A 13,362-nucleotide genomic window follows, 5' to 3' on the forward strand; every position below is an offset into this window, starting at 1 on the left:
ATGAAGGGTCCATCATTTTCATGGTGATAGACTGACAGATAGAGACAGAATATCAACAACAAAAAATCAGGGGGAAATGTTATATAAAGGTTATAAATTGATTTTCATTTCAGTCAGTGAAATAAGAATTTGATCCCCAAGCAAAACATAACTTTGTACTTGGTGGAGAAACCCTTGTTGGCCAGCACAGAGGTCAGACATTTCTGATAGTTGGTCACCAGGTTTGAACATGTGTCAGGATATATTTGAGTCCACTCCTCTGTCAATCTAGATAAGATAAGATTCAACCGATTCGTCAGGTATGGTGACCCATACCCGAAATGTGACCTGTGCTTTTAACCCATCCAGTGATTAGTGAGCACACACACAGCAAGTGGTGAACACACGTACACCCGAAGCAGTGGGCAGATATCACTGCAGCGCCCGGGGAGCATGTAGGGTTAGGTGCCTTGTTCAAGGGCACCACAATCGTTACCCGCCGGCCGTGAGGATCGAACCGGCAACCTTCTGGTAACGAGTCCGACTCTCTAACCATTAGGCCACGATTTATATCTTTAAGGTTTCTTGGCTGTCGCTCAGTAAATTGTAGTTTTAACCTCCTTCACAGATTTTCTATAGGACTAGGGTCTAGAGACTGGCTAGGACATTTAATGTGCGTCTCCTTAAGCCACTCTTTGGTTGACCATAGTGGTGGAGAGGTTGAAATGGGAGATACAGATTCTGTTGGCAGGCCTCTCTTATATACATAAGATGATTTAGGAGTACTGTCTTAAAGTGACAGGACTATTCTGTGGGCCATGTAGGCACATAACCAATCTTTGGGGCCAGAATTCTTGCTTGTTGGTAGGGGATCAAATATTTATTTCACTGAGTGAAATGCAAATCAATTTATAACCTTTATTTCCACTGATTTTTTGGTTGATTTTCAGGTTCTATCAGTTAAAATAAACCTAAACATTATAGGTCCTGCATTTATTTGTAAGCAGGCAAACTTACAAAATCAGTGTTGGGATCAAATAATTATTTCCCTCACTGTACATACATACATGCATACTGTACATATAATTTACTCGGATCACAATAATTATTGGGGAGAAGAAAATTGATTGAATTTTTTATTTTTGGAATATAACTGATGGGGCAATTACGGTTAGTAGTAGTCATAATGGCCTAATGGTTAGAGAGTTGGTCTTACATTTACTAGACGCTTTTATCCAAATCGACTTACAGTGCACTTATTACAGGGACAATGCCCCTGGAGCAACATGGAGTAAAGTGTCTTGCTCAAGGACACACTGGTGGCTGCTGGGATCGAACCAGCAACCTCTTGATTACCAGTTCAGTGGTTTAACCCACTAGACCACCATCTCCTTGTGACTTGTGACCAGAAGGTTGCCGGTTCGATCCTCAGGCCCGGCGGGTAACGATTGCGGTGCCCTTGAACAAGGCACCTAACCCTACATGCTCCCCGGGCGCTGCAGTGATATCTGCCCACTGCTTCGGGTGTACGTGTGTTCATCACTTGCTGTGTGTGTGCTCACTAATCACTGGATGGGTAAAAAGCAGAGGTCACATTTCGGGTATGGGTCACCATACCTGACTAATCGGTCACTTTCACTTTCATGGCGTGAACTATTTCTCCTTAAACATGAATCGATGAATGTTCCCAATCATCATTACAGAATGCTGTTTTAAGTTCAGCAATGTTCATAAACTTGTACTATAAAATTGTCGCTGTTGAAAGAAAATTATTTGTGATAAATTGACTTAAATTTCTAAAACATTTCAGGTCACATTTAGTTTGGTTACATGTGATGTTGTGAGAATAAAATAATTTTTTGCAGAATTAAATTTTGTGTTTTACAAACTAACATACACATCTGCATGCAGGCTCCCAACTGTGCAGATTCATGATGTTCCTTATGTGTGATGTTTGTTCTCAGAAATACAGCTACAACATATTCATACTTTATCTGTATGGAGAGTGGATAAATTAGATTGAAAGAGGCTGACACCCCCTCTTGTGGACAGCATTAAGAATTATGGTCATCATGGAATTTTTGGAGTTTGATCTAAATGATCTGTATCAAAGTTCGTGATATAGAGCCTATTCATCCACTTTTTTATAACAATAAACATTAAAATAAGTGAAAATTGGCCCAACTTGCATCAGGAGTAGACTTTGAACTTGAGATGGCGCATAAAGAGAGAGCGCATTTAGGCCACGCCCACACCGGGGAAACAATCCAACCCACTTTCTATTGCGGGAAAATGCATCCTTAGGGTTAGGTGCCTTGTTCAAGGGCACCGCAATCGTTACCCGCCGGGCCTGAGGATCGAACCGGCAACCTTCTGGTCACAAGTCACAAGGAGATGGTGGTCTAGTGGGTTAAACCACTGAACTGGTAATCAAGAGGTTGCTGGTTCGATCCCAGCAGCCACCAGTGTGTCCTTGAGCAAGACACTTTACTCCATGTTGCTCCAGGGGCATTGTCCCTGTAATAAGTGCACTGTAAGTCGATTTGGATAAAAGCGTCTAGTAAATGTAAGACCAACTCTCTAACCATTAGGCCATTATGACTACTACTAACCGTAATTGCCCCATCAGTTATATTCCAAAAATAAAAAATTCAATCAATTTTCTTCTCCCCAATAATTATTGTGATCCGAGTAAATTATATGTACAGTATTCATGTATGTATGTACAGTGAGGGAAATAATTATTTGATCCCAACACTGATTTTGTAAGTTTGCCTGCTTACAAATAAATGCAGGACCTATAATGTTTAGGTTTATTTTAACTGATAGAACCTGAAAATCAACCAAAAAATCAGTGGAAATAAAGGTTATAAATTGATTTGCATTTCACTCAGTGAAATAAATATTTGATCCCCTACCAACAAGCAAGAATTCTGGCCCCAAAGATTGGTTATGTGCCTACATGGCCCACAGATTAGTCCTGTCACTTTAAGACAGTACTCCTAAATCATCTTGTTATGTATATAAAAGAGGCCTGCCAACAGAATCTGTATCTCCCATTTCAACCTCTCCACCACTATGGTCAACCAAAGAGTGGCTTAAGGAGACGCACATTAAATGTCCTAGCCAGTCTCTAGACCCTAGTCCTATAGAAAATCTGTGAAGGAGGTTAAAACTACAATTTACTGAGCGACAGCCAAGAAACCTTAAAGATATAAATCGTGGCCTAATGGTTAGAGAGTCGGACTCGTGCGCTGCAGTGATATCTGCCCACTGCTTCGGGTGTACGTGTGTTCACCACTTGCTGTGTGTGTGCTCACTAATCACTGGATGGGTTAAAAGCACAGGTCACATTTCGGGTATGGGTCACCATACCTGACGAATCGGTTGAATCTTATCTTATCTAGATTGACAGAGGAGTGGACTCAAATATATCCTGACACATGTTCAAACCTGGTGACCAACTATCAGAAATGTCTGACCTCTGTGCTGGCCAACAAGGGTTTCTCCACCAAGTACAAAGTTATGTTTTGCTTGGGGATCAAATTCTTATTTCACTGACTGAAATGAAAATCAATTTATAACCTTTATATAACATTTCCCCCTGATTTTTTGTTGTTGATATTCTGTCTCTATCTGTCAGTCTATCACCATGAAAATGATGGACCCTTCATTTCTTTGTAAGCAGGCAAACTTAAATCAGCAGGGGATCAAATAATTATTTCCCTCACTGTATGTATGATTAACAATAGTTTTAGCATTTGTCTTTTGTTTTAGTTTTTAGTTTAGGCATTGACTCTTTGTTTCCAGTTTAAAATAACAGCTTTATCTAATTGTGAGAATCTACATATCACTATGTTTTGCAAATGTTTGAGGGAGAAGTGTGTGTGTGTGTGTGTGTGTGTCTGTGTGTGTGTGTGTGTGTGTGTGTGTCTGTGTCTGTGTGTGTGTGTGTGTGTGTGTGTTTGTGTGTGTGTGTGTGTGTGTTTGGTGGTGGAATGACTATCTGTAGGTGACCAGATTTATAGATATGCTAACCGTGTTGTGCCTAAACTAGGGCTTCTGTTGTCTTACAGTATTGAAGATATGCTGTGAACTGGACATCCATGTGTACTGTAGATATTATCTAAATTATCTTTGGCTTATTTGTATCAGTACCTATTGTGTGATTGCTCCTGTTTGACATGTCGCTTATTGCTCCCTGACCTCTCTGTAATACTCTTTGGATAAAAGCGTCTACTAAATGACTAAATGTTAATGTAAATATATAGTTCTATCATTTTGGTTTTGTAACAATTTCTGAACCAGCTCATGCAGACCGAATGAGAAACCCAATTATAAAGCAGAGTTATATACACTGCCTGTTCAAAAACAGTCAACAACAGCATGAATTCAACTAAGCAAATAGGTAAGAGCCTCCCATTGGATTTGAGGTCTAGGTTCAACAACGTTATGTGCCCAGAGAATGAGGTCAGTTGACTGAATGATCAAGTTATGCCATCAATGGGTTCTTTCCTTCCTGAGGGCACGGGCAGATTTCAACATGACAATGGCAGGATTCATCGGGCTCAAATTGTGAAAGAGTGCTTAAGGAAACATATACATAATTTTCACTCATTGGCCACCACAGAGCCCACACCTTGACCCTATTGAGAATCTTTGGGATGTGCTGAAAAAGACTTTGCGTAGCGGGTAGACTCTCCCATCAATACAATATTAGTTTTATCGTTTAGATTTTGTAACAATTTCTGAATAAACTCATGCAGACCGAATGAAAAACCCATTTATAAAGCAGATTAGTTTTTGTTGAGAAAAACCAGCACATCTAAATTTTCAGGTGAAAGTCGAGTCTGTAAAGTACCCTAGGTGTCGACAGAGACACTTACATACAGATGTCACGGTTTGTGAAGCAAACACTCAAGACAAGCAGATACTCCAAACTGCAAATTGCATCTCCAACCCTGCTTCAGCACACCTTTCTGTAATTATCAAGCAACCCAGGTGTGTTTGATTGGGGTTAGAGCTGAAATCTTAAGGAGAGTAGCTCACCAGGAGCAGGGTTGGAGACCCCTGGTATTCAGCATACTGCATCTCTTAAATGTCGTACATTGCAACAGATATGTCTGCTTAAATATCACGCACTGTTAAAAATAAGCAGTGGTTCGCGCCGACATACTTGCAATAACTTAAAAATGAAGGACTAGAGGTGACTCTTATTCTGCCTGGCAGAATTAAGACCGTACAGGATGGTGAGCGATTTGACCAATTGGGTGAAAGGGGCGTTACAGCACCGCCCACATGTACGAATCCCATATTGAGTCCGAAATCCGTTTTTTAAACGACAAACGAAACATGAAAAATCGGGGCGAAATCTAATTTTTCGTTTGTTGAACTAAACGAAAAATGAAAAAACGAGTCATCTTTCAGTTTCCATTAATTTATTTAATATAGGATATCAAATGAATAAAACGTACACGGACCGAAAAGTCATATCGTGACACAACATACCAGTGAGATTGTAGGAAATAGGAATTCACACGAATGAGCTACCTTGTAAAATCGGTATGAATTCCCATCAGATTGCGTTGATAAATATTTATATATATGAAAAATACAGCATTTTAAAACACATTAGTTTGAGTCGTGCTGACTGACACGAAAAGGGGGAAATTTGTGTCAGTAAACACATTGATAGATATTCCCGTGAGTCTGTGTTACAATGTGATGATCTTTGCTGCCACAGATGTGGCCTTTTTCAAGACAAACAAAACACATCAAAATCTCAATCTGAGCTCATTTTTGATCAAATGTTAAAATTGTAATGTGTTTCATTGTTTAGAAGTACAGTGTTTTGATTTTCTGTGCTGCAGAGAATTTGGATTTTCAAGGTTTTCACCTCACAGTGATGTATGTTACCTTCAAGTTATGATAATGTGCTCAAGAATACACTGAGGTTTAGCATCTAGAGCATCTATCAGAGAAAATAATGATGACATCATCAATAAATAAATATAACAGACACTATCAGAGCGAGAGGTGGGCAGGACTTCAAAAGAGGGTTAAAGGATCTTACCCATTCTGTAACGGCAGCTCTCTCTATCTCTCTCTCTCTCTCTCTCTCTCTCTCTCTCTCTATCTCTCTCTCTCTCTCTCTCTCTCTCTCTATCTCTCTCTCTCTCTCTCTCTCTCTCTATCTCTCTCTCTCTCTCTCTCTCTCTCTCTCACTCTCTATCTCTCTCTCTATCTCTCTCTATCTCTCTCTCTATCTCTCTATCTCTCTCTCTCTATCTCTCTCTCTCTCTCTCTCTCTCTCTCTCTCTCTCTCTCTCTCTATCTCTCTCACTCTCTCTCTCTCTCTCGTGATCAGTGTGTGCACAGCGGTGGTTGATGACATCATCTGGGCTCCTCCTATGGGAGTGTGATAAACTTGTGAAAAACAGACGCTAAAGCTGGTCTGAGTCAGTAGCGTATGTGTCTCAGGCTCATGGTGGACACTGGACAGGGGTCAGTACTATCGGTCTGGACGTAAGATCATGAGTTCCACCTGTCGCTCGTGTGTAAGGAGACGTCATGTGTTCATCTGGTAGGTGCTGCTGTGGGTTTGAGGTTCTGCTGTGATCTCCTGCAGGTTCACACTCATGCATCATCATCACCATCATCAGCACATTGCAAAGAATATGTCTCCATTTCACTTTATTTCTTGTTGAAACAATTTAGAAGCGTTTGTGCTTATTGTGCAAGATATATTTTCTTAAAAGTTTTACTATGCACAATTTTGCACTTAATTGTGTTTTAGGGAAATTTTGTTAATTTTACTGGAAAAAATAGACGATTTATATTTTTATTCTGCTGTGAAACGAAGCAGTTGAGTTGTTTATGTTGCAGTTGAGTTATGTTATGTTTTATAGATGAGAGGAGACAGCGGTTTATTATTGTATTATGTGTATTAAACAAATATTTGTTGATAGATTTATGTATTTGATCATTTGAAAAAGAGCCTAAAAACCGAGCATCTCCTCTCGCTGTGTTCATGGATGGAGATTTTAATAGCATCTTGCCTGTCACATCATTCCAATGTCCTTACAAGGAGAAAAGAGTAAATAAGATTGATGTAGTGTTGAACTGAGCCTGTGCTACAGTTATATTGTGTGTGTGTGTGTATTTGGTGATAATTCTAGACGACAAGTTATTTGTTCTGCCTGAGTTAAGATTCATTCATGTAACCCTATAAATGCTTCACACATACATCAACAATACCAGTCAAACATTCAGACACACTTGACTGAATCTGGTTTTCATGTTCTTAGAGGTACATTTCTTTAACATCTCTTTATATTTCATCTTTAAGAACGCTGAGTGAGAAAACAGTGTTTAGTAAGTCAAGCATCTGGTCGGCTGTGCTGTAATCATTGTGATTTGTCCATTAAGCATGAGATTATTTACTTTTACCCCACAGAGACACTAAAAAGCTTTGCAGTAAGAGGCTCAAAATGACAAACTGCTGCTATTTGAGCTTTTAGAGTCTCTGTGGGGTAAAAGTAAATAATCTCATGCTGTCATTTCAGTGTTTTAGTATGAAATCTCTTTACATTCGTGTCACTGATGGCGTTTCTCTGTGTGCTTTTAGAGACTGTAAAACTCTAAAAATCAAGTTTACGTTACAATTGAATAATTGTCTTTATAAATATAAACTTCACAAAAGTTTTGTATTGTGTCAGGTAACCAATCATTAATGTGATCACTGTTAAAAATAACAACCTAATTTTTCCGAATTTTACTATTTTTCAAGTTTTTAATATGGTCAGGAAAAATTATTACTTTACGCCCAGCTGTTTTACAGCTTTTTAGAGGATCTTTAAAAAGAAGTTTTGTTTTACAGTACATAAATAAATGAGTCTTATTTTTGGATCATTTAGATTGAAGACATACGTTTGACTACTGCATTTTCCTGCCAAAATTTTAAATCAACTTGATGCAAAATAAGTGAATTATGACAATTGTCAATTTGTAATTTGTATGAATTCCTACATTGTCATACATTTTGGTCTGATCAACTTTCACCTGTGCTTATTAGGTTTAGGCATGTTATAAGGGTAAGGGGAGGGACTTCATTATTGCTTTTTTCTATGTTTCACATCTTTTTATGAGTCACTCAGTACAGATTCACATGCAATAGCCAAGTATTAGTGAATGGTATTACAGTATTTGTCTTGTAATGCAGTCATCTGTTTAACTTGATCCCCAAACATTTTTTATTGCACATTTTTTATTGCATCTTTGCAAAAAATACATTTTTGTTCAAACGGTAAAAACATAAGAAAACAGAGCAATTACAAACCACGTGCTATTATTGCTCCTTATTGTGACCCTGTACCAGCAGTCATAAGGGTCAATTTTTCAAAACTGAGATTTGAATAATGAATAAATAAGCATTCTAGTGACGTATGGTTTGTGTGGATGGGACAATATTTAGCAGAGATACAACTATTTGAAAATCTAGAGTCTGAGGATGCAAAAAATCTAAATATTGAGGAAAAGAGGCGCTGTAGCAGGCCGTTACTTAGAAAAAAAGTTCTCTATTGACATAATCGGCCATTTTCACAAAAATAAGTTTTGATATTTTCATAGTAGGAAATTTACAAAACATATTTATGGAACATTTACTTAATATCCTAATGAGTTTTTGGAAAAGAATGAAAAATTGATAATTTTGACTCACACAATGTTCTGGATTGTAATCAGACTGATAAAATAATAAAAATAATTTTAAGGATAACATACATATCTTAGGATATGCCAGCAGTCCAAACCATTGAGGCCAACAGAAATCAAGAATCAGAATGCGAGTCTGAAAACGTTATGAGGTTAATTGTATTAAACTGATTTTATTCACAATGACAATAATGTCAAAATACAGAAAATCTTCTAAAGATTCATAAAACAGGCTTTTTTTCTTCAAGCTGAAAATCCTTTCCTTTATTTGTCTTCTCGCTTCATCCTCCTACTTTATAGCAACCTGCTACCTTATACCACCACCTATAATCACACAGCAGAAGTACAATCTCTCGTCTCTGAGAAAGAAACGCAAAGAGCTTCTGATGTGTGAGGACAATTGCTCTTTTATTTAAAAGTTGAAAGTAACAAAGAGTTCTGCATCACACCGTTTAGACAGATCGTCTCCTCCCTGCCGTAGGCGTCCAGTCTCTTGTGTCTTTGTTCTGCGTTTAGGCGACAGATGAAGTAACACATGATTCAGCGCTGAGAGCTGCAGAAACATTCATTTATGAGAAGATCTGCAGAACTTCACCTGTTTGTGTGTGTGTGTTCATCTCTCACAGGCATTCACTGTCTTTACTTACTGTGTGTGTGTGTGTGTGTGTGTGTATTTCCCTATAGAGCTCGGGTGAATAGAACAAACTCATCCTGGCGCCAGGACGGAGAGAATTTGGGGTTAGTGTGTGAACGTCTGGAGATTGTTATTTAAGGCTTGTCCTGCTGTGGCAGTGCTCAGAGGGATTCATGCTGTTTTTTACAGGTCTGCAGTAATGAGGGTTGTGAGGAACGGCTTTGAAGGTGATTGTGTAATTTGTGTAGATTTTTTGTTGTTTCTCAAATGCAAGGCTGAACCCTCCGGCGGTGGCATTTGCAGGCTGCTTACATCATCAAACCGGGTGTATTTCAGTTAAAGGTACAGTTTGTAACAACTTAGCAGGAAAATATCCCAGAACTTCTAGGCTGGTGTTATAAGTTTTGTTCAGCTGTGTACTTACAATATCTCAAATGTTTCCACCTACTTGTAAATCATGAGAAAATCGCCATTCCAAACAGAGACACGTGGCTGTTTTAGACCCCTTTGTTTCCGCCTGTTCTGACAGTGTTGTGGACAAATGCAGAAGTTGTGTCTAGTGTCTAGCAAGCCACTAGTTTGTTTCGTGTACTCACTTATTTATGGACCACAAGTATTCGCAACAATTATAAAACCTCATTACCTCATCCGCTAACATGACTTCTCGTTCCCGTCTGATTGATGGTCATCTGCAATGGAGTTGAAGACAACAGATCCCATCATTCAACGCTCCTTCACAGCGTCATCAAGCTACGCCATTGTTGTTGTTTTGGTCGCTCGCCCTCTACAGTCGTTTTTTACAAACTGTAGCTTTAACTGAGCAATACATTCACAAGTCATAAGAATATTACAACAATTTACGCTTTACTAGGAATAATGGTCATATTTATTATTGTCAATATTATTTCATTCTTTATGACGTATGCAGCCTTCTGTTTGAGAAACGGCTCTAGGGACTGCAATATGAAGTCTACGCTTTTAAGAAAAACAATGAACCTACAGAAGAATTACTAAGCCTAACAGTCGATGAGAAATAATAAAAAGGCAGCCAAAATGTCATAGACTCATATCTGTGTCATATCAACAGAGACATGGGGAGGGGCTCTTTTTACTTGAGCCAGTACATAACCGCCTAGCAACCACCCGGCACTCCCTAGCAACCACCCAGCAATGTCTGCTAACCCCACAAAACACTTTACATCTGTTTGTACTGCAACCGATAGATATACTGACAGTTTACTTGATCAATACTTGTAGATTTTTTTTTTTTTTAAACATACTCTTTAAGCGAACGTATCATTTTACTGTTTGATATTTAAGAATGCTTCTATGTTCCTATGTTCTTGAGGCATTAAGGTTGATCCTTGAAGTAAAATCCTATCAGCAATAACAGCTCAAAACACACGTTTCAATCCATGTGTGAGAATTTGTGAGATGTCCAGATATGCAAGATTGTTTTAGGTTCAGAGTCAAGCAGAATCCATCACAAAGCATTTCCTCAAACATCTTGTTTCTTTTCTCATCCGTCTCTTAGGGAATAAGTCTCTGGACAGCGGCATCGCTGAGATGGAGGAACTCCCTGTTCCCCAGAACATCAAAATCAGCAACATCACGTGTGACTCCTTTAAGATCTGCTGGGACATGGACCCAAAGGCCAGAGAGCGCATCACACACTACTTCATCGACCTTAACAAAAAAGAAAACAAGAACGCCAACAAATTCAAACACAAGGTGCGTGTTTGTGCGCGTGTTTTACTTTTATTATAGCCAAACTCGTTCAGTTCAATCCCTTTTAGATCTGGTCTAGTCCATCCAAGAACAATAATTCTGTCATTATTTATTTACCTTCATGTGGTTGTAAACCTATATGCGCGACTCTTTCATCTGTGGAACACAAAAAAGAATGTCTCATTGGTTTTGTGTTCATACAATGGAAGTCAATGTGGTTTGGCGTTGTTTTGGTAATCGACGTTCTTCAAAATAATGTTCTTTTGTATTCTGAGGAAGATGGTCAAACAGGTCTGACATGAGGATAAGTAAATCTTCATCTTTGGTGAACTATGAAGTTAAGATGACCGGGCACATTTTCTTTCCTCCACTATCTGTTTTCTTCAGGATGTTCCCACTAAACTGGTAGCGAAAGCGGTTCCTCTGCCCATGACAGTGAGAGGACACTGGTTCCTCAGTCCACGTACTGAATACTCTGTTGCTGTCCAGACCGCTTCCAAACAGGGTGACGGAGACTACGCCGTGTCCGAATGGAGCGAGATCATTGAATTCTGCACAGCCGGTGAGATGCGTTTCAACTCTTATTCTCGACCAGTGTTGGGTGAAACCATTAAATAAGTAATTAGTCACTGTAATTTCATTACTTTTCCCTTGAAAAGGTAAAGTAAGTGATGATTCTTATTTTTCCTGTAATTTAATAACAGTTACTTCTGATGTAATTGAACTAAATACTGTTTAATATATTCAATAGTGGAAATGACATCAAAATGACAAGTCTAACTTTAAAATGTATGCTTTAATGTATCCTTCTCCCATTTGTATACTTTGGTATGTAAATGAGAATAATTTATGTATTATTTATTTGAATGAATTAAGAGTCATTTCATGTCTTTCCTTGAATCACTGAACTAATCAAGGTTGATGTAGGATATAGACATAAGTCATTAGTAATACGTAATTAAATACTTTTGTACTGTAATCTAATAACACTTTAGAATACGTAACTAGTAATTAATAATTTTTCAGAGTTATTTACCCAACACTGTTCTCGACAATAAAACCTTAAAGTGAACAAAGCAGTCTTCTAGATTTTCTGGAACAGAGGAAGGCACTATTGTGGACTCATAAGATCTCCTCTCGCTTTTTTTGTGCGCACAGATTATTCTTCTGTTCATCTCACGCAGTTGCTGGAGAAAGCTGAAGGTATCGCCGGGAGAATGCTGCGCTTCTCCGACTTCTACAGAAATCAGCAACAAGAGTATTTTGACCATGCCAGGTAGGTACTACTGTAATCCAGAGCTAAGGACCCAAGTATGCTTAGTTTCCTAAAGTTGAACTCGCACAAAGTTTACTTCATTTGACTCGAGCCGACAGGTGTTTCACGCACGCGCATAGCAACAAATTACAATACGTCTCCTGACTTACAGGGGTTTGTAAGGAACACTTAAGCATGTCTTATGGACACCGTTTCCACCTTGCGGATAAATAATTATTGCAAAACATCAAATGCTTATGTGCAACCAGCGCATTTCAAGTATGTGCGGTACGACAATCCAGGCACACTTGTGCACTATTCTACGCCATTTTGTAGTATAAATAGTGTGTGTAGTGTATTCACATTGAAAATCCTCAAAACAGAAGTGCACTTTAAGTACCCGTATGATGCACTTTTTTGACCGAAAATATGAAGTGTGGAACTGTGGACACTTCACGGTCTCAACGGTCGCATATTCGCTTACGTAGTGTAAGAGAGGCGGCGCTATCAGACGCTGCTCAAGCAAAACTCTCCTGCAGAGTGATAACGCTTCAATCTGATGATGACTAAAGTAATGCTGGGAAAAACGCATGAAATCTACAATTAAATGAACAATGCACAAGTATTTTTTTATTCACACGCAATTTGGCGTGTGATTGACATCATTGGTGCTCGTCTGGGAAACCGACATACTTCTGGCTAGTGTAAAACCGTTTAATATTCCCTTTGGGACGATACTACTATTCTGATATTCATATACTAGATGGTTTAGTGCATAGTGTATAGTATGTCATTTGGGACACAGCTAAAATTTGTGTCACGTAAGTGTGATATGTGTGAAGTATACTTAGACCTTTACTTTATCAATTTACTTAGGGTGACCTTACGTGCATTTTTCCCGGACACACCCTGGCCTGGATTTCGGGAAAAATGTCACGTATGGTCACCATAAACTTATTCTGAATTCTCTTGTAATTTTTCACCAACATTAAGATCTAAAGCTGTACAGCCTCCTTTTTTCTGTATTCTGGCCACTTTTATGATGACGTTTTGA

At 38.7% G+C, this 13,362-nt stretch overlaps 1 protein-coding gene across 6 annotated transcripts in view; it reads left to right on the top strand.

Moving 5' to 3' along the window:
* phyhiplb (phytanoyl-CoA 2-hydroxylase interacting protein-like b) overlaps window positions 1-13,362 on the top strand; it is a 31,105-nt gene that overhangs the window by 13,556 nt on the left and 4,187 nt on the right. The window contains exons 1-6 of one of the 6 annotated variants that reach the window (XM_056770558.1): window positions 6,448-6,562; window positions 9,376-9,429; window positions 9,515-9,552; window positions 10,860-11,056; window positions 11,441-11,615; window positions 12,212-12,329. In XM_056770558.1, the coding sequence (XP_056626536.1) occupies window positions 9,525-9,552; window positions 10,860-11,056; window positions 11,441-11,615; window positions 12,212-12,329 (518 nt within the window). In that variant the 5' untranslated portion in view covers window positions 6,448-6,562; window positions 9,376-9,429; window positions 9,515-9,524. Of the gene's footprint in view, window positions 1-6,439; window positions 6,563-9,375; window positions 9,668-10,859; window positions 11,057-11,440; window positions 11,616-12,211; window positions 12,330-13,362 lie in introns of those variants that run through there. The other 5 variants (XM_056770560.1, XM_056770559.1, XM_056770557.1 and 2 more) reach the window with 5 other exon arrangements.

This window comes from Triplophysa dalaica, chromosome 17 (assembly GCF_015846415.1).
Source record: "Triplophysa dalaica isolate WHDGS20190420 chromosome 17, ASM1584641v1, whole genome shotgun sequence".
NCBI classification, from domain to species: domain Eukaryota; kingdom Metazoa; phylum Chordata; class Actinopteri; order Cypriniformes; family Nemacheilidae; genus Triplophysa; species Triplophysa dalaica.